We start from the raw sequence: 22,629 nt of genomic DNA, 5'->3' as shown, positions 1-22,629 counted from the left end.
AATCAAGTATCACTGAATGTCTAAAATGTGTTCAAGGTCAAATATGTCAATTTATGAAGTTATTCATGCAAGTTGTTTTTGAAGTGATTAGCATTTCTGTTATATTGAATCGTGTAATGCAGGCAAGACTGCCAGTGGCATTCACTTGTTCATATCAAGTTCTACAGTATGATTTAAATATGTTACCCTTTCCATTAGTCCAACATTATAAAACCACTACTTATTTCACCCTCGTCTTAAACACCTGTCTTATAAAGACTTCTTATATCACCCTTGTATTCTTATTAACCTGTCTTATAAAGATCACTTCTTATATCACCCTTGTCTTATAAAGATCACTTCTTATATCATCCCTGTCTTATAAAGATCACTTCTTATATCACCCTTGTCTTATAAAGATCACTTCTTATATCATCCCTGTCTTATAAAGATCACTTCTTATATCATCCTTGTCTTATAAACCTGTCTTATAAAGATCACTTCTTATATCATCCCTGTCTTATAAAGACCACTTCTTATATCATCCATGTCTTATAAACCTGTCTTATGAGGACCACTTCTTATATCGCCCTTCTCTTATAAACCTGTCTTATAAAGACCACTTCTTATATCCTCTTATAAATCTGTCTTATAAAGACAACTTCTTATACCATCCTTGGGTAGTCTTTATAAACACATTATGAAGAGACTGAACAGACAACAAACACTCCATGATAATTAACATACCAAGATGCTATTTGGTTTTTATTAGCCACAAAAAAGAACAAAACAAAGAGGAGGGGTATCGATACAAAAATGGGACATAAAATGACTTAACAACTGTTTTTGAGAGGAACAAACAAATTAAGGGGAAACTTAAGACACTTATATAATAAGCTTAACATAATCTTGACACCTTTTTTAATTTCATAAACACATCATGAAATGAAAAGGGGTTTATGACAATGTAAACATGTAAAAAGGGTAGGCAACATTTTATCAAGAACATTAGTAGACTCTAATTTTATTCCTTATTACAAGGTGAAAACCATTACCATTTGTTATAAAATAAGTTCTATGACATTATCACTTTATAATCTTCAGTAAATCACACAAGTGACTTTCCGTTACTATATCTTTTATAAAACTTAAGCATGTTATTGTACTTTTCTTTAATTTGTTTTAAACAATGAAAACAATTATTGAGACAAGGGATGCCAAAGATTTGAGCTATTAAACAGGACTTTGAGAGGGGTGTGTATGCTGTGTATCTTGTCAAAACTAGCTTTATTTCCAAGCATACATGTACCTGCCAACCATGAGAGCGAAGCAATAGGCACAAATCACCAACAAATTTTCAAAAATAGGAGCATTCTTAAGTAACCTACTCATTACTACGGAAGAGTGTTCATAGAAATGGGAACACATGATTAAAGTGGCAAGTCTCTTCCCCAAAATAGAAATATTCATTTTTAATACGAACAATTGGTATTAAACATTCAAGAATACCTGTTGGCCTATAAAAGGACTTGACCACACCACTGATCTATACCTCTTTATCCTAATCATAATAACATTCTTCTTTCTTTCATGAAATTTACATCATCCACCTAGAATGTTTACCTTTATTTCATTAGCATGACCAGTCACTATGTAATGTGCTCTCATCTAATCTTGTCTTAATTATGATCCACTTTACTGATGATTTATATAACCTGCTACGAAACAATTCCTTGCCATTTCACTTCCAATTTGATTTTCCACCCACAAACATATCAGCAGCCCAGTGTATTTCATACAATGTAGTACTACTTAGCAGAAAACTGTGGTGGGGTATATCATTATGGCCCTAATTCACAAAGGCTTGTTTTGATTTGTGGTTTCACACCACAGCTGATGCTGATTTCATCCTCCATAACTCAGCATGTATCTTCACAAAGTGTCCAATACTGATTGCATGCTTTTGCTAAAGGTAGCTTGACACTTGTTACCATGGTAACTGTATTAATGAGTTTCCTATTAATCTAAATTACTCAAAACAACTCGTTAATTATGCAACCTTAGTTACCAGTGTACGCATAGTGATAGAAGCATGCATTCATTACTGGATGTTGAATTAAGCCTAATCAATTCAAACAATCTACATAAACCTTGATTTGAAACCACGGTATCAAAACCACCTTTATGAACTTGGTCCTATGCTTCTCAAATAAATATTAAGTCGCATGGAAGCTATTCAATGAACCACACTTCTTTTTTTCTTTTAAAATTAAATTCAAATCAATTGATAATAAGCACAATTTTCTTGAATTTCTATATAAAGCAAAGGGAAACAAACAAGATTTCTTAATTATTTCAGAACCAAAGTTCTTTGTCTATAAAGCGTTTGTAAAGATAAGATTAATTGATATAAGATGCAAGATTATTTACTAAGCAATCCAACACACTTGTTTAATGATTATTAAATGAAATTACTCTACAGTGCTATAAAACAATGGTCATCGTTGATCCTTTTATACCAAACATATATAATCTTCCACAAAACACATCAAACTATTGATCTTTATAGATACACGCGATACTTCATTATGATATCTGATTTTTTGCAATTAACATAAAACCACACTTTACATTTTTATTAACATTATTCTTACTTACTACATGTGATTACTTACTGATTAGCATATTTTCTTGCTACGAGTTGCGTGCATGCAAAAATTTGTTTAAATGCTTTCAATGAAGATTAGTATGGTAGGCATGAAGGTGATTTATAAAACAAACATTAAATTGTTGTTGTAAGAAAACTACATGAAATAGACACATTAAACACTTATCCCATTACTTTATATCATGTGATTAATAAGCAAGTGATTTACACGGAAGCGTATGAGTAGCCATCTACGTTTAATAAACAAACATTTCTCATATATATATTTCTTGTTTTAAATGATCTTATGCAATTATATAATAAAGAATATATATCTACTGCTTTAGCTTAATCATTATATCATCATCATGCATGATCAATACATCAGTTCAGCCTAATGCTTTGTCAAATATAATGTTAGTTTATAATAAATTTTACATGTTTAAACAACAGTGCCACAAACAATATTGGATTTACTACCATCAGCAATAACACACATTCCTATTTCATTCATAAGAAGCCAAGTTGTATTTAGAATAAAATTAACATCATGTCAAAACTCAAATCACTCTGAAGACCCTAAAGTATAAACTGTTCATTATCAATAGCAGGACTTATTATCAAGATCGAAGAATTAAATTTTACGTGGAAGAAATTTTTGCTGAAATTTCCAAGCTTACCTCCATATTTGTTTTTCACAGAATATCACGTAGGAAAACCCTTTTTTAATTTCTCATTCATCTCTGATTTTATTTTTAATATTAATCAATGCTGAAACATGTTACAGCTAAAAGTAAACCTCAACACTTCTCTCATTTCTAAAGTACTGAGCAAAGAAATTCTTATCCTACAAAGGCATTTCATCTCACTTTGATTCTTAACTTTGATTGCAACCCTTATTAATCAAATGAAGAAAACCCTTTGAAGGCAAAGAAAAGAAACTGGGGAGAAAACATGTGGCCTTTAAGGCTAAGAACAAGTGGCAGTGACTATGCTCATATCGAGATTATTTTTGGTTTTGATTTTCTGTACAAAAATAAACATGGAAATGCTCTGTCACATCAATGAACAACACATTTAGACACAACACTGCCCAACAAGATTGGGGCAACATTCAACAAAAAAATAGAAAAATAGACTCTTCGTGTTAGTTATGGCATTTTCTTTCTCCTAACCTTTCATAAAATCTGTGAAGTACAAATACAATAGCGAGTTTTTGTAATGGTATTGATCCTCAAACAGTATATCTATTGAAAATGCCTGTCAAATGACAATCAACAGCTTACAAGCCTTTAATTGGTGAACTGGGACAGCTGATCGGTGTAAGATTCTCAGCTGCAGAAAACTAGAAAATATGTCGTTTTTCCAGAGTCCAGGATGAAACTGCCGTTTTGATTAACCTATGTTCAACAAATACTGCTTTGTCATTAAGGGCTATTGACAATAGATTTTCTATGTTGTAGAATCTGTCCCCGTCGCAATTGGAAAAGCTACCTAATGATAACCAACAACAGTTCTCTGTAAGGGAACTCTGGTCAGAACTTCCATGGCTTTGAAGACAAACAGGGTCTTTGTCTGATGTTCATCCAACTCTAATCCCATTTCATAAAATCTTCCACATTCATAAAGTGAATAATACCAAATAATGAATATTGTAAAATTATGAAATTGGATATTTCTACTTGTTTAATGTTTGTGTATATAATTCATGCATCCTGTCTATTGACATTCATATAAATAAAAAGGTCAAGTCTCAGTGTAGCCTTGTTCCAAGGAGCCATTAATCACTTTTTTGTATGCGAAGGAGAAACCAGAGTCCCGTCACCCAAAGAATCAAGACGGATCCAAACGGTTGCAACCAAGGAATGAATAGCAGTAACAACTCAGCCGAAATTCATCAAGGTAGTTTTGAATTCATGGTTAAAGATATATGCAAGTTGTGGTTAATGATAAATGAGTTTGTAGAGAATCACCCAAGTGTCTATGTATGAATGAAATATATGTGTCAAAGGATTCTGCAAGAAACTGTCCCATTGCTGAGAAATTACTGTCACCAAATAAGCATGACATTCCTGCCATTTGTCTTTTTCCAAGCAATCAAAACACACCGTCCCACATGTGCTTATCTGTGTTGGAAACCTTGAAGGTGATCATCTTTAAGTTTAGATTTCATTATTTCACAGAGTTAGGTTGATGTTACTTACCAGATCTAGATCTACGATGACATGACCATTAAACTTAATTTTAAATATTTTTCATGAAACCTTAATTTACTGCAAATATTATTTATCTTTAATGCATATTTCTTGCATTAATTCTCCTTAATTCAGCTCATATACTAAGAAAGTTGATTTGTTACTGCATGAATGAGCCAAATACTTAATATAGAAATTTGTTCAAACGCAGATCTTGACTCGGTATAACTATTAAAAAAAAAGGGCCTAGTATCAGGCATCTTTTCATGTGATGTGAAAAAAGCATACATTCACTATTATTATTTGTTTGCCATCACCTGTGCCTGGGAAGCGAAAAGCGAACTGAATCACTATGACCCACAGGTCTCTCCTCCAGATATAACTGATTGGGGGGAGTGCAGGTGGACCACTACACCGGGGTTTCAGCAGTGGGTTCGTAACGTGCAGAGGTGGTGACTCTCCTTTACACGAAGCCTCCATTTAACGTCCTATCCGAGAGAGATGCTTTCTTAATAAATAAACTGAGTTAACCGTAATTGATGTATGAAATATGCATGAACCATGGTTTCGAAACATGGATTCAAAACTACCTTGTAAATTTGTGCCGATTTGTTGTTTACTGATCAACAATGTTGACTGATAGCGCATTCCATCGCGAGTGGTGACACCATCTAAATTTAACATTAATTGACAATTGCTTTCCATATTTGATATTGGTTATATCAATTTTGTCACAATCAAAACAGGGCTCTAATTATTACACCCATTTCCATGTTACTTTTTAAGACCCAGGTTACAGTAAGCACTGAGTAATATTGTATGTAACATATTGGATTTCTTCATGAAACTGACCCACATGAGATGAGTGCAACAGGCATGACATCGAACACAAACATAGACTTTCTAAATCACATACAGGCCCACTTATAATTGGCAAAGTATATCTGACTGAAAAAAATGGAATGGCTTACAGGACAGATAATTCAAAAAACATTTCTTTGACAAGACTTCCTTCCCCTGATTTGTATTTCACGTTACTTATCGTTCTAGTGGATGTTTCAAAGCCTCAGTGAAACCATCCCCTCACATACAAAGATACCATAGATAGCTATATCTGTGGGGGTCAGTTTCACTACCAAATGACTGGTAGGTGAAATCTGCAACAACATATGAGTAAGTTATGGAGGGGATAAATATATCAAATATAACTTTTTTGATCTCAGTTCCCTTTGATAAAATTGTTCGTTTGTTGACACGACATTTGCTCCTGTGACAATTGCTCCGGGCTTAATTTTGTCCAAGATGTAGGGTTAGGGTTGCAAATGGGTTTTAAGTATAGGTTTATGGTTAGGTTGAGGGTAGGGTATAGTGTTGAAGTTGGTCATTTGTGTGTGGAATTAAGAGCAGAGCAATTGTCGCCGGAGCAAGTATCATGAAACCCATTATTCATCCAAACTGATGGTAAAGTGAGGCGAAGAAGACTACAAGCAAAATACAAATGGATACAAAACACATTTAAAAAAAGGATTTAGAAAAAAGATATCTAGAAAAGAGGTACAAAGAGATATACGAGAGATCATGACTGAGGGAGGGAGAGAGGGAGAGAGAGAGCAAGAGAAAGAATGAGAGAAGGGGGTTGTCTCTTATAAGCCTGGCTCACATCCAAGTGTTTTAAGCTGCGTATTGTTGCATTAGCCAGAAAGAGCAATACACAGCCACCGCAGCATACTACACAGCAAAATATTCAGTTGCAATTTTTGCTTACAAATTTCTACTTACACTTTGCATACGAGCTCGTCAGAGCTAGAACAAAATTGCATGCGGTAAAGTGACGTGATGCAAGCTACAGCGAGGTAATTCGGGGTAAATCAAGCACTAAATTTGCTTTTAGGCCTACCTTGCTGGCTGGTTGTTACTCGCTCTTGCTTATTCTCACTCCCATTTGCTCATTTTCACTTGTCTTTGCTCACATGAAATTTGGTTGCATGTGGTTGCTTTCAGCTACATGCTTGTAAAATTGTTCAAACCAATGAGCTACATGTATCTGCGTTAGTTGTGTATTGTGTGTTTGACTGTGATTTGTCTGCATTCAGGCCATCCGTAGGTGAACACAAGCTCATTTAACACAAATGAGGTGAGCCAGGCTTTATCATATATGCTCATATCACAAATTTCCACCATGCTGGAGAATGTAGCAACCTATAATGTAGACAAACTCAATAAACAAACTCTTTTCTGACGGAAGAATAAGATGTGTTGGAAGAAAACTGGCAGGTATATAAGTCAATAAAAAAAATATAGTATCCTAAATTTCAACGTAGAATATCTCTCTCTTATCATCTTTCTTTCTAATTCTTTCACCGTTTTCTACCCCCCCCCCCCCCCTCTCTCATTCTCACTTTTTCTTTCACTCCCTCTCTTTTTCTCTCACACACAACCCCCTCTTCATATTCTTTGTTAAAGAATTGGGACTACAAATCATTTGTGCTCTTTTCAAGACAGACACTATACATGGACACTACATTCTAGGAGGAAAAGGAAAGGGAGGGACAAAATAAATAGACAAACACGGGAGATGGGAGCTGAAAAGAACAAGGTGAAATTAACTGGGAACATGCATTCCATTGTGGCAAGTGTAATACATCTGGTAAGAGCTTCATAAAATACTGTTATTCTCACGCATCTAATCCCCCAAACATGGCGTTGGTTTTGCTATCCTGCTGATATCCTATGAAGTGTTTTGACCAAAGGACTATTCCTGATGCACACCATACCTTCAGGTAGAAGAACCGTACATTTTCTTTCAAACAAAACCCCGCAATCTTCGGGGTTGACACGAGTTGCATACGTTTTCGGTTGTTGGAGAGAGAAAACATGAAGTTAGTACCGGTTGTATGGGTGTGTGCGTATTGTCTCTTTTTGGTGCATAGCTGATGGGTACTTGAGTCGCATTTGTGCGCCCTCGCTTGACCATGTTGACTCAGTCTCTGAAGCCCCTCCTAAAAGGAAAGAAAGCAAGGGAAAAAAGGCGATTCTTCAAGAGATAATCAAACATTCGATATTAACATTTCTCTATTTTTTCAATCTATCAGCAAAAGACATATCTTTTTCCTCTTCAATAAACTCAAGTTTTATTAACAATATAATTTAGAACAGAACCCCCAACCTAAACATGAAAACAAAACGATTTAACGAATGAAAATAACTTAGAATGAAAAATCACAACCCTGTTCCCACTTGAGTTCTTCTGATCCAAGAATGCATCTGATATCAAAATTCATTTCAATCTTACATTTTCATCCTACATGTAAAATAATCACAGAACATGGGGTTATAATTAACATATTCTCTCTGGTACCCTTCGTTGCAATTCACTATCACATGAAAAAAAAAATTGAGAAAAATAAAATAAACATAAATTATAATTTAACAACGTTCCACAAATATTATGAAAATTGCGGAAAATAAATAAAATAGGTCATATTGATTCATCATCTAAGATCAAACCTAGAATTGCTAAAAAATGAATTGGAATGTTACTGCTGTACTATGCCACTGTGATGAGACTTTACAAAACATGATAGGGAATCTTCCTGTATGCAGACCAATGAACAATGTATGAATCAGCCCAGTCACATACATATACCCCCTTGAACATATGTGGGAATGCTACTGTACTCTGAATGCTTTTCATGATATTCTTACAAAATAGCATTGTTACAGGACAAGGCAAGGTATACAATCCATAGTGGATTCCATTGTTACAAGGCTTGCTGTCTGGAAGAGAAAGATTCCTGTGCTGTTTTGTAAATTCTCTTGACTGTGTCCTCTGAGTTGCGTTGGTCAACCAAAGCTGTTTAATAAGTTGACTCTCAAGGTTCTACATCAGCTGATGAATAGATGCAGCCAAGAATAGTTTCAGGCAGCAGAGGGGTTAAACGAGCCTTCTCTACAAGACCAACACTGAATACAAACATGACATTACATGGAGTCGCACACAGTTAAGAGACAGCAAGAAAAGATATTTGGAGAGACTGGGGAATATCTCATTCCAAAAAAATCAAAGAAAGGAGAGAAAGAGAAAGAAAGAAACAGAACTTCTTTTAAGCTAGCTTGCATTTATAGAATTTAGTCATGAATTGTGTTTAGATTTAATTTAATACCTAGCATATTTTCATATGAATTAGATTTTTTATTCCTTCAATTAATAACCTATTCAGTTTAGTTTTCTATTTTCTTAACGACTAAGCAGTTTTATGGGTTTTTATTAGGGAAGAAGTTGTTTAATGATGCAGTCTTTTATATTATTTCTATCATATCATATTATCAGTCTTATTTCTATTGAAAGCCAGCATTGGTCAAAGTCACAGCTTTACTTTCATCATAAAAAAAACTTTCTTAGACTTCCTGAAAACTTTATGATGAAAGAAAGCATTTCAGTTGTGTTCTTCATGAGATATCTGAAGTTCAACCAAGAATTGAACCCCTAGTACACGTAAGAGGGCATCAAGATTGAATTATTAACACAAATTATATGATTTCTTTCACCTTGGAGCACATTTTCTTTTAAAGTAGTCTTGTCAAAATTATTACTTTGACCAATGCAGGCTTTCCTCAGAATATCAAAATAACATGATTAACCCTATATGATACATTTATTTACAATTATTATTTTTAACTATTTACATATTAGTATTTTATCTTTTAAAAATAATCTGATGATTTTAAAATTTATATATTTTCATTCCTAGGTTAAAAATGAATTCAAAAATTAATATTAAAATTGTTAGAACCATTTTGAAGGATTGTTAATATGTATGCAAGGTATGGTAGGTAGCTGAGGTATAACCCATTGAGGTACAATGTTAGGAAACACTTTAGCTTACTTTAATTTGTCTTCGGATTGCTCTAAATTTCCTATGGAGTATTAATGAGTAAAATTCAAATTCTGCTCATTTCACTGTAATATACTTTCACCATATGACATATGTCATAACCAATTAGGAACATAATGAAAACAATGAATCCACTGTTTAAAATGCAAGTTGGCAATGTTTTATCTATTTTCAATTGTGTAAAATCCAAATTTGATTTATTTTTTATTTCAAACTATATAACCAGGTGAACTGTCAATTTGAAGAGTGAAATCATTAAAACGTTTGTAAAGCTATGTACCTCTATGGGTTATTAAACAAATGACAAATGAACAAAGCTGAGAACACATTGCTTTATGGGAGTGAACGTGTTAGAAAACAAAACAATACAATGAATCAGAGAGGATGTTTAGGGTTAGGTTAGAGGGGCGGGGTATCGCTGTATGGGTCCAGTTCTGGAGTGACATACCATAGCTTTGTTCTGAATACCCTTCGCCTGTAGCGCTGAATTCTTGAACACTTGTAGCTCCACTGCTGTGTATATAGGGAGAAGTAGAGGAGAGGGCAACTAAGGACAAAAATTTAATCCTAATCTTTAGATTTAATCCTAACCTTTAGATTTAACTTTATTTACCATTCTAAGATTTTAGTAGTAGTATTCTTCTAATTTTATATTAAAGGATTTTATAAAGGGAATATTATTTTACATATATATATAAAATTATGTTTATACATGTACATGTATTCTTTATAACTATTATTTACAGATCAATATCAGATTTACATGTATACTAGTAGCTAGATTTCTATCAATTTTAAAGTTTTGTGATCATATTTCTATATTGGTATTAATATTATAAATATCTAATCATTTATATTCATATTTAAGTTAATTTTTATATTTACATTTATTTATATCATAAGCATGTTATTCAAAATAAATCAAACATATAATATATTTATTATTACATAATATATTTTAGGTTATTTAGAAAACACGAATTATAAGAAATTGATTGATCAATAATTTCATATGTTTACATGTATATCATCAAACTTACCATTTTATGATAAATTGATTTACTTCACTTCATATTAACAGAAGAAAAAATCAATTTAGTTAAAAGCTTTAAATCATTTTTGTAAACCATAAACAACATCTATGATATGTTTTGCTTTCATTTTTTTGAATAATATAGTTTAGATTTACATAATTTATATTAAATAGTAAATTAATAGAATTAGAATTAGTTGTAGAATAATATAATCAGACATTTTCAACACAAAAAAAATTTTGAATTTTTCACTTTACATGAGCAGATGAAGTGAGTTCATGAAACTATTTAAAAAAAAAAAACAGAAATGTGTTTCAAATTCAATCTTAAATGGAACCACAAAAGACTCCAAGAGAGAAAAAAATCTATTCTCAAGTAACCCGAGTTCATCAATGGAACATCTTAATAAGAATGATTAATAACATGAAAGAATTCATTACATTTACTCAAATTATATAAGTATACTTTCTGATGTCACTTTCCAACTGTTAACATGTATTACTGTCGATTTGAAACATTATAATTTACAATTACTTTTTTTTCAAATAAATGAAGCGATTACAATCTCAAGGGATGACGTGTTAATGATGTGTGGAGGTTTCCAGTCAATAATTCTGTGAAATATTTGATATTATATTATAGTTAGTGTGTTAGTCATCTTCTCAAACCACAGGAAAACTTACTGGAATCATTAAGATAATAGTTTTAATCCCAAATATATATAAATTGTTTAAAAAAAAAAAAATAATAAGGCAGGCAAATAAAAAACAATATTATTTCATCATGTAATTTCTGTGATATGTTAAGATTAGATAAATTAGTAAAACTTGATATTGAACTGAAGGCTTCTGTTAAGAACTTGCTTTATGTTTAGCCATTGATACATGTTTTATGGAAGTGAAATCATATGCAATGCAATAAGGCTTGGATTATAATATATTTATTCGTTATTGCCATTTCAATATTTGTTTGAATGGTCAAAATAAATAATTTAATACTTTAAACATCATACTTAAACCATTTGTTGAGAAGAAAATAAATTATGGTGTTTACAATTTATGACTTTAAAAAGAAGAAATTTGATTGCAATTTAAATATCAATCAAAGAGTGCTGTATTTTAAGAAAGATCAGGCATCACTGCAAAACAGAGATAATTGAAAAAGGAGAAATAAAGGAAGATGCAGTAGAAAAGAGATGTGTCCCATTGGTGTCACACGTGACCTAAATGAATACAATACAATGCTTTGGAATCTAGGAAAAATAAACATTTCAAAAAATGGGGAAAAAACAAATATTGTTTTTCTATGCCATCTCTGTATTAAAGGTAACTAACACAAAATATGAATAGATTCAAGTAGTCTGCATCACACAGATCCTTCAAGACCAACAATGGCAGCATATGAAGAATGAAGATTCTCCTCTTTATCAGGCTTGCCACATGAGGGATGTTTCAGACCAAATAGAGCCTCTTCTCATGGCAGCTTCTTGACCCTGGACTATCCTTTCACCCTATACTAAATTTTGTACTGTTTGCACAGACCAAATTCGAGTCTATTCCAGGTAAGGAAGTACTTATTATTTTCACATAAAATTGAGTACTCTCGGACTAGGGGTAGCGATTCATGAGAGCTTATCTCTGATTAAACAAGAGCACTTGTCTGGCTATATTGCCCCTAGGGCATACATGGAGCACATCCTTGGCTTTGCCACACTTCTGTTTTCTGCATTTGCCAGGCTAACCCTGCCATTTCACAGAGCTCGGTAGTCCTGTACTACAGGTGGGGTAAGCCTACTTTGAAAAAACGACCTGAAAAAGAAAGTGATCTAAACTTAACCCTGGGGCTATCTTGCCATTTGGCCCCACTTACGTCACATGGTTAATTTTGCCCATGAGAAAAGTGTATTTGTGGCTGATAGTGATGTAATTCCAAGGTACTAAGCACGTCTGAGGTTTTGACCTTCATCTACCATCCAAATCAAGAATATATAAACCATGATTCTCACTTCATACTACATCTACCATGGTATGCTTATATATGACTCATCTAAAGCTAACATCCTGTGGTGTCAAGAGCAATCTAAAATACCCACAGCCATCGGATACGCTTGACTACATTCATTGACACATACATGTAACCAGGAGAATGTTCTCGCCATGTCAGACAAAGGAATTTCTTTTATTGGCCCCTCTATAAAATATGATTATCATACAGACAATAAGAGAGCACCAATGGCACAAGAATACAACCAGAAAGGTCTTTACCTAAAATTCAATTACCAGAACAATCATTGATTATTCAAAGCAATGCTTTTCAGACTCTATCATCCAAAAGTTGGGATTGACAAGTTTATTTTTGACCAGTAACCTGTATCCAAACGTAACACACAACTCAATCAATTGACTATTGCCTGAATCCTCTGAAAAAAAATTCTTGAATAAACCCTTCCGTCCTTCTACCGGTAAAACATACACGATAGATAACAGAGTATAGAGCCCTTTTCAAATCCAAGATAAAAGTGAAGCAGGATTAGCAACAATCCTTTTGGGACTTTACAAGATAATTAACTCCAAATCAATTGATAATAGGTTTTGATGATATGGAGTCACTTTCGCCGGCGTGACTATACGTAGCATGAGGACACATTATTGAGACTTTAATCTATATTTGCAATGCTTGGAACACTAAGATGAAAAGTTGAATGCAGGAATACCATATCGGCTTTATCAAGGTCAGAGAACAATCTTTAGAATGCCAGGATCACATAATCAGACCGACAACAAATCAATTCCAATCCAATAAAATTCAATCCAGTCCAGTTCAGTCCAGTTATACAACAGTGTCAATAGATTGAAATACTTCATGTAAACAATCCAATCTAGAGATTAGATAACGTAAGTCCCATTGAGGAAATGTTTATTGACTTTGTTTACGAATAGCCCGACAAGACAAACAGGAGATAATGAGAAATATATGATAATCAACATAATCTGTTTCTTACATGATCCAAATCATTGCAATAAAATATATATATCATGCAAACAATATTCACAGTATACACATCACTTAATAACCATCTCATCTTGCACAAATCCTTTCATAACACTACTCTCTATAAAAAAAAATAATAATAAAAAAAATTGTAACATTAAATTACCCTGAAACAAAATAAAGATCATCAAATGTTCATGAAGCTGACACACACTATCACAATACATTTGTTTGTTCATTACAGTAAAGAGGTTTGTGGTGAAAAAGGATATATGTGATAAAGCATACCCATGCCTTAAATCACTTCAGAAAGGGAGGATTATTGCATTAACATAATGATAACTTACGTATTTGTGTCCTCATAGCCTTGAGAGTATGATTGGTCATAGCTTCTTTCATACTGCAAAAAAACAAAAAACAAATTAATGAATTTGGGTTGTTAAATGAAACAGATTAATGATTTTTGTGCCTGATGATTTGACATAGAATTGAGAATCCTTCTTAAATTTTGACTACTAAAAACATAAATAACTGCACCCCATAACAATATAGATTACAAACAAGTGGAGCTCCTCTGGCAGTCTTGCCTGCATTATACAATTCAATATAGCAGAAGTGCTGATATTGGTAAAATGACAGATTATTCACAAAAAGATTTAAAGATTTCAATGTTTACGACACCAGCGCTGTCGCTGTCGGAAAAAGTGACGCCTACAGTCTCGGCTGCATAGCAGAGCGAGACCATAGGCGCCGCTTTTCCAACGGTGACCTTAAAGGTATAAGTTCCTGGGATTCCAGAGGACCCTATTGGACATACACACGCGCTGTGGACTGCGCTAGCTGCCCATTGACACTAACGTTGTACAACGCTTAATACGCAGATGCCATGCTGTGAATGCCTGAATTTTGACGATTCTCTGTTCGCATATGATTCGATTGCTGTTCGTACATCTTAGCATGTTGAATCCGCCTTCTTCTGCTTTGTAATGTAATGTCAGCAGCTGTTTGGCCAAGTGTATCCAATATAGCCAAACACAGCGCAGCATATGTGTTCAGTGCTTGTGTGCATGTGCTGCACAACTACATGTAGCTGATGATTGACAGCTGCACACACATTACGTTGATGATCTTTGTAATGAAGATGGAGGCAAGAGAACCATCTAGCAGCATCCTTTTGAATCCCACGAGCCTTTAACATAAATATACATTTTGCCAAAAAGAACCTATTTTACAACTAATAGGGCAGTGACAAGGCTAGAGAAGTACAGCGCCCCCCCCCCCCCTAAAAAAAATACAGACCCTCTGATATACAGCTGAATTAATTCAAAATTAAATATTCTGAATTAAATGTGCAAAGCTTGAAAGCTCATTCCATGTTCTAACTTCTAATAAGATTTAATTGGTCTGACTTCAATGTTCAAAATGATCTCTCAAAAATAAGTCAAATTTTCTGAGGAACGTTTCATCAACAGTTTTGTTGGACAACTTTCCTTGATTCTGACTGGCCGAGGAGCACAGTTACAATGGTAACTGTCAGATAAAACATCTGACGAGTCCTTTCATGAAATGCTCCCTTGATTTCATGTACGGTGTTGTGGCTGGTGTTGTTTCAACACCACACCAGATTTCATCACCGTACTTGAAATCACCAAATGAACATGCCATACTATGCCATACGATGCACATACGAAACGCACGTGTAATAGCTGCTTGTTATTGAATTGCAAATAATTTGCTTGAAGACTAAAAAAATTACTTTCGTTGCTAAGTTTTGATACAACTATTTCTATGTTGTCTGAGAGTTGGCATATAACCTTATAAAAAAACCTAGTAGATAAGAGTAAGATGAATACTCACATAGTTATCACCTCCTTCAACCTGTGATGATCCATACTGAGGCACACTCATTCTATGTCCACTAGCTCCTCCTCTAAATCCCCCTCTTGCTAATCCTCTTGAGTTACCTCTTGTTGGTGCCCCTCTGGGGGTCATACCTCTAGGCATACCTCTGCCTGGTGGGCTACCCATTCTGACACAAACAAAACATGAAAATTGAAATATATTAATAATAAACCAATAATGATGATGAAGATGATGATGCTGATAATTACAACAAAAATAATACAGTCCGACCTCTCTTATCAGGCCTCACCATATCCAGATCTTTCTATTATCCGGACACACACTTACCAAGATTTTTTTTCATTCAATCTAGTCTACCTTCAACCATATTAATTTTTTGTGAAAATATCATACCTGATTTACAAAAAGAAATTAGGCAGGATAATTTTACAGGAAATCAGGGCAAAGCGCAATTGTTTTTTTTTTGGGGGGGGGAAGCAGCAATACAGGTCTCGCTCAGGCCTCGTTTTGCATTAAGACAGCGCCATCTATCATGTTTGAGCCTACAGTCAGTATAACAATGGCTGACTTTGCAAAGCTGCGATGATCCAATTTTCAAATTTAGTTTCATCACGTCATTCTCTTTCTTTTGAAGTATGCTTTTGAAGTATCCATAAATCATCCGCCTATAATTTGCATCAACAGCACTGAAATACTGTCAGTGTACGCCCACTACAAAAGATTATGTGTAGCTACTATTAGGGAGGCAGCTGCGTGTATTTAATATTGGGTCTACCAGATCCGAATTTGAACTGGTCCCAACGTATCCGGATAAGAGAGGTCGGAATGTAACAATTATGACAAAATAATAATAATAAGACAGTTTTTATATAGCACGTCTGGATAATTAGCTTCAGAATAATATTTTTAAAAAGATGCGTAACTAAGTGTCAAACAAAATATCAATTTTTTGTATTTTCAGGGACTACTGTTCACAATTGCCTAAATCTGAAAAATTAGATAGGCCTTAACAGTGGAGCAAATGGGGGATTTCAGGGGCTCTTTTAAGCATTTTGGGGGTTTCACCCACAACCAACATTGTTTGTTGAATTGAGTTACATATACATTTTAAATGAGAGCCTCTGGTCTGCATTCTGAATTCTAGTTATAAGTCAGCTAGTAATATAGAAACCTGAATTTCAAAATTTGTCTACTTTGTATGGTCAACACTGCATAAAGTCAACCTTTTCTATTTCAAATAATCCCAAAGATAAAGCAATTTCGGAGACCATCGTTGTGTGTCGATGCAGAAACCCTTAGCACCACACTACTGCGCACCCCACCGGTGCAGAAATACCCCCACGCAATGCCCTAATGCGCGGATACCAAGGGCGTTTCTGCACCGACACGATGATACTGTATGTGTTATATACTTTTTGCAAGTTGAAAGTCAATCACACTTATGTGGTATCAAGAGATTCATCAGTAAATTTCCCCCGACATTTGTTAATGAATTGAGCATCAAATGTGCTTTAAAAAATAAATGGAACCTCTATTGTTTGAGGTTGGCATACTTGATACTTAATGGAGTAATCCCTTTGGCAGCTCATACAGAAGCTAAACTGGGAGTCTGGGATGATGAATAAAGTGAGCCACTAGAAGGAGCGTCATTAAGTGCAGAAATGGTGATGGATAGACATAGCAATTTGTAAAATGTGCTATGCAGAGTCAAGGTAAAACCCAAGCTATTGACTTTAATTCATTTGGGATCCAACAGGGGGCTGCATCATTCTGATGGCAGGGAGAGCAGCCTCCTTGAAACTGAACATTCCTACGGTATTTACAACTGAGCTGGGTAGGTTGTTCCAGTTCCTTATTCGTTCTTGGATAGAACGAGAACTTGAAGGGGTCGATTGTGTTGCATTACAATTGGCTATCCATACTCAATAGTTAAACCACAACTTTATACCAGAGTTTGAATTTAAGCAGAACACATGTCTCGAAAGTCAATATTCATTGGTTTCTATATCAAAACCATACTACACAATTAAGTTCTTGAATTCTCAAAATTACATAAACTAAATACATCCCATCCCCTTTGTGCTATAAATTGAGGTTTGGCCTATTGGTCTAGCATGAAAATTATTGAAATTTACCGCCTGATTTGAGGGTGGATTATTGTGTTGTTTTATAAAGCACACACCATACAAAGACATTCATGACAATAGCCAAGCAACAGTTGAAATAGATTGCACCAATTGAACATGATGCAAAAAGGTGCAAATAGTAGCTTATCAACATTTCCCAATCATTTTAAGACAGATTTTTCCACAATTTAATATAATCATTAGATTGCCTTTCTATCTTAAAGCAAAAATGCTTAATGTAGTCCCACACACTGATTATTATGTATTCACCTGGCTGGACTGTGCATTGGTCCAACATGTGGATGAGGTCCTCTCATTGGTGGAGGGCAACCACCCCAACCTGGTCCTGGTCCTACTCCTCTTGGTCTACCTCTAGAGCCAGGTGCATTGGGAGGAGGACCTGTGAATGATCCACTGATCACCGCAAGTTCTCTCAGCTGCTCTTGACGTATGGTGTCATTGGGATCCTTCCATCAAACAGATATTATAATGATAATGATTATTTCAATAATAAAAAAAATGAATGTATCCATAATAATCATCGTCATCATCATTAATATCATCATGAAGGGTTGATATCCATAATTTTTCTTAGTGCTCAAATTCCAAGGCCCGGAGGTGAAGACAAATAAGGTGAAAGTAGCAAAGAAGAAAGAGAAGGAGAAGAGCCAAATTGAGAAGAAATAGATGAGAGGGAAAGAGGGATGAGAAGATGTAAGAAAGAGAAATAGACTGGGGAAGAGAAAAAGGATGAATTTTAAGAAAGACTTAGAGGTACATGAAGGTAATGGGAAAGAGTGAGATGAATAGGAAAAGAAAAGATGAAGGCAAAAAAAGGATGATGATGCAGGGAAGAGTAGAGGAAGGTGAAGAGAAAGAGGGAGAAAAATAGGAACAAAATGAATTTGTGAATCCGTAAAATGTGGTTCTTAAATACGCACATAAAGTGCATGTCAGACCCACAGTTGCTCAAAAACATGTTTCCATGAATAAATTCAATGCTAAATAATAACAAACTACCTGTAATATATGAATAGGAATGAGGTACTTACTGGAACAAGATATTTCTGTACTTCTGCAATACTGTGTGCTAATCTATAATAGGCTTCATGAGGTGATCCAATCAAATCAATCTGGACGTGAAGATCTTCATTGAGATGTGCATATTTCTGATTGTTTTCTTCTCTTAGTTTATCTTCCTACACAAATCAAAGAGATGTTTTACAATTATCAATGCATAAGTAGCAAAGAGCAGATGCTATTCACAGTGTTTATTATCAAGCATACGTTATACATGAGAGCAACAGGTAATTTAAACCTCACCACGACATGTTTCAGGGTGATCCTCGTTCTAAAATTGCCCCAAAGAAAGGCAAAAAATATTCAAGAATTCAGTAACTCACCTAGGATGAAGGAAAAAAAAGCCCCTAACAAATGAAATATTTCCTACCCTGGCTTAACAATATCATTAATGAATTCTCAATAGAGCTTGGTCCATGAGCATGATCATTTAAACATATCGCACAATACATGCAGGTCAATATTTTTCTTAAAGGACAAGTCCACCCCAACAAGAAGTTGATTTGAATAAAGATAGAAAAATCCAACAAGCATAACACTGAAAATTTCATCAAAATCAGATGTAAAATATAGAAAGTAATGAATATTTCAAAGTTTCACTTAATTTCACAAAACATTTATATGCTTATCCTAGTCAGAATGCAAATGAGGAGACTGATGATGTCATCCACTCACTATTTCTTTTGTACTTTATTATATGAAATATTCTAATTTTCTCCTCATTGTCAGCTGAAGTAAAATGAATAATTCCTCCTTGAACATGTGAAATTAGCATTGTTTGATACCATATGCTTCAGTCAAGTTGGTCCTTATTGTCAAAGTCTGTAGAAAATGAAATATTGTATTAATTCAAATAATAAAAATCAAAAATAGTTAGTGAGAGACATCATCGTCTGTCTCATTTCCATGTCACTGAGTTGTGCATATCACTGTTTATTGAACAATAAGCACAACTTTAAAATGTCATAACTTTCTTGTTTTACATCCGACATTGATGAAATTTTCAGTGTTATGCTAGTTCGATTTTTCTCTCTTCAACATTTTTCTGGGGTGGACTTGACCTTTAATGATAATTTATCATTAATAAAAATAATAAATATCGCACTTAATACGATGTTTCTTTTAAAGCACTGAAGAGTTTTACCCTGGCTATATCATACCTACCCTGATCAAGCATTCAACAACTACCTTCCTAGCAAAGTACCCATTTGCCACACCTACATGTTGGTGGAAAGTAGCAAGGGTACATAAATGCCTTGACAAAGGATGCGAGTACTCCGGATGGATTTGAACCCAGACCTTGTGGTTCTTATCCACAGCACCTAATGGTTCTTCTCCTTTTTTCAGATGTTTCTTTTTTATTTTTCTCACCTTTTGTTTATCTCTCATAGATCCTCTTCCCAAGATGGCAATCTTTGTTCCTGTGATCTCCTGTAATCTCTTTAATGAGTTCCCTCTTGGTCCAAGTAATTTACCTACAAAATTAAACTGACAAAACACAAACACCACATGCTAAATTTATGATTACTGCAATTGTTTAGTATGAACAACACAAGACCAAAATAATGAATTGATCTATTCAGTATTAATGTAATATAATGGAATTATATTTTCTTGTGAAAAAAGGACTAATGCATTCATTACTAGGACTGTATGATATTACATACTTATCTGCAGTTGTAAACTACAATCCACATGAATAATTTTCAATTTAAAGCAAAGTTTATGTCACTTTTTTTCAGTTAACAACAGAACAAAACAATTTGTTTGGGATGAAAATTCAGGACTACCTCCCTAGAACCCCAAGTAAGGGGTATTGGGGAAAATCATATGATAATGGGGATAAAAATAGGTGTAAAGCATTTTGAATTATATGTGCTTGTCTGAAACATATTAAAATCTCAATTGTTCAAAATATTGTGTAAGATGATATATCACGGATGGAACGTCTATTCATTGAAATTTCAATGTAAAAAAATTTGTATATATCTTCCAATCGTGTAGCCCTATTCATACATTGTTTCTTTTTTTTTCTTTTCCATATTCACAGGAGACCTACAACCATGTTGAACTTAGTGATAAGATTACCTCTAGAGTTTTCAATAAAAAACAAAATTGATTATGTTTCTGATTATAAAAAGATGAAATGACCAACCTTTGGATGTTCTTTGACAGGAATAAGAATTTTGACACAGAGTTTAATTGGTGTTGTTGAGCTGACATCAATCACTAATGGATTTATCTTCCCTCTTTCTCCACCACTGTCTCCACTGTTTTCCTTCTGTAAGATATCTCCGCCATTCTCAACTCGTTTGATTTCTAGAGATAGACCAATGACAAGTGAATGAACTTTCTTAAACAGAGCTGCCAAACTTAATTGTGAAAAAAAATCTGTTCTTTATTTCTTTTTATCCCTTTTTCAGACCTAAAATCCTAGTTTTATTTTAATATACTTATGAAAAAAATATTCAGTCATCATTCTAACAAGTTTCAAAAATTCTAATTTCTAAAGGAAAATCCTATTTAGTATCATTTTCCCCTCAAAAGCCTACAAAATAGGATAAAATCCTTGTAACTGGTAGCTAGATTTTTTTGTTCTAAGCTTCTTGTCGGGTCACTACACGACCTGTCCAGTGGTTAAAGGACTCCTGGGCCCCGTCTTACAAAGAGTTACGATTGATCCGATCAATAGAAACTACGGACGGCCAGCAACATCTACATCTATTATGCATGTTTGTTCAAAATATTTTCTAGCTATGATGTATGTTCATGCATTCATTATTTTCTCGAAAATTCGCTGCGCTTCTCTTTGCATACAAAGGACATTGTGCAAATTTTTGTAGAAAAAAAATTATGACACTGATGGATTTCCATAGAGTTGTGATTAATCGGGTCAATCGTAACTCTTTGTAAGACGGGGCCCAGAACTTGGGCAGCGCACTGCTCTGGTAGAAGGGGGCAGACCAGAAGGTGTTGCATCGTCTGATCCTCCCAACACTCGCAAGCAGTCTCCCCATCTATGTTGTAGCCCCATTTCTACATAAGGACTTTGTACCGCCCTGTTCCAGACTGTAGCAAACACAGAACACGTTTGTAAGGGTGTCAAAAAAAAGCTTGCGCCAAGTGTCAGAAAATGAGAAAGTACTGACGATCAGACATTTGCTAATCAGCAGACTTCCTCTTAACCTTATCATTATCTTTGTCATAATTTTTGAATTATGCTTTCAAAATCCATTTACAAAGCATTAATTTATTTGAATTGCTTTGCATGTTATTTAAATATGTTATCTTTTAGCATTGAGTATTCCTTCTTAAGTAACAAAAAATTTGTCGTCACCCAACCAGGGAGATTTCAACTATTATTTGGGAGAGGACAGGACACCATGGGCTATAGATAATGCAATTGGGTATCGTTCTTCTGAATCCAGCTCGGTGTTTTAGCTCGATTCAACGGCTTTTTTATGCTCTCAACACCAACAAAGAACACTGAAATTGAAATCACCCGAATTATTTTCACTCTCTACTAAAACTTACACTCTAGCCTTTATAGATTGGGATCGTTTCACATTATTGCAATCTCGATCTATAGTCCTTTCATGAATATTCATAATTTGAGCTGCGATTTCCGCGCATGCGCGATTTGCGTTGTTTCGGATTCGGCAGTGAATTAATGTGTGAGGAACCCGATACTGGCTCTAAATCACCAATATTGAGACTGACCGGGGGATGGATATGGAGTGAAATTAAAATGAAAAATAGGAAGATAAGTTTTTTATTCTTTTCAAAATCGTTTAGGTGCATGACGTTTTATATTTTCAC

The 22,629-nt window shown here is 34.3% G+C and overlaps 1 protein-coding gene across 2 annotated transcripts in view; it reads right to left on the bottom strand.

Annotated features, from left to right (window-relative positions):
• Positions 1 to 717: 717 nt before the first annotated feature.
• The window catches only part of LOC121430793 (KH domain-containing, RNA-binding, signal transduction-associated protein 2-like), a 33,294-nt gene continuing 11,382 nt past the window's right edge, over positions 718 to 22,629 (bottom strand). Inside the window, exons 2-9 of one of the 2 annotated variants that reach the window (XM_041628193.1) lie at positions 20,966 to 21,129; positions 20,182 to 20,298; positions 18,783 to 18,929; positions 18,001 to 18,197; positions 15,599 to 15,770; positions 14,089 to 14,141; positions 10,165 to 10,229; positions 718 to 7,820 (exon numbers count right to left, since the gene is read on the bottom strand). In XM_041628193.1, the coding sequence (XP_041484127.1) occupies positions 7,702 to 7,820; positions 10,165 to 10,229; positions 14,089 to 14,141; positions 15,599 to 15,770; positions 18,001 to 18,197; positions 18,783 to 18,929; positions 20,182 to 20,298; positions 20,966 to 21,129 (1,034 nt within the window). In that variant the 3' untranslated portion in view covers positions 718 to 7,701. The remainder of the gene's footprint in view (positions 7,821 to 10,164; positions 10,230 to 14,088; positions 14,142 to 15,598; positions 15,771 to 18,000; positions 18,198 to 18,782; positions 18,930 to 20,181; positions 20,299 to 20,965; positions 21,130 to 22,629) is intronic. The other variant, XM_041628195.1, reaches the window with a different exon arrangement.

This window comes from Lytechinus variegatus, chromosome 17 (assembly GCF_018143015.1).
Source record: "Lytechinus variegatus isolate NC3 chromosome 17, Lvar_3.0, whole genome shotgun sequence".
Lineage (NCBI taxonomy): Eukaryota > Metazoa > Echinodermata > Echinoidea > Temnopleuroida > Toxopneustidae > Lytechinus > Lytechinus variegatus.
Note: the sequence above shows the minus strand (reverse complement) of the source record. Positions and strands in the feature narration are given on the sequence as shown.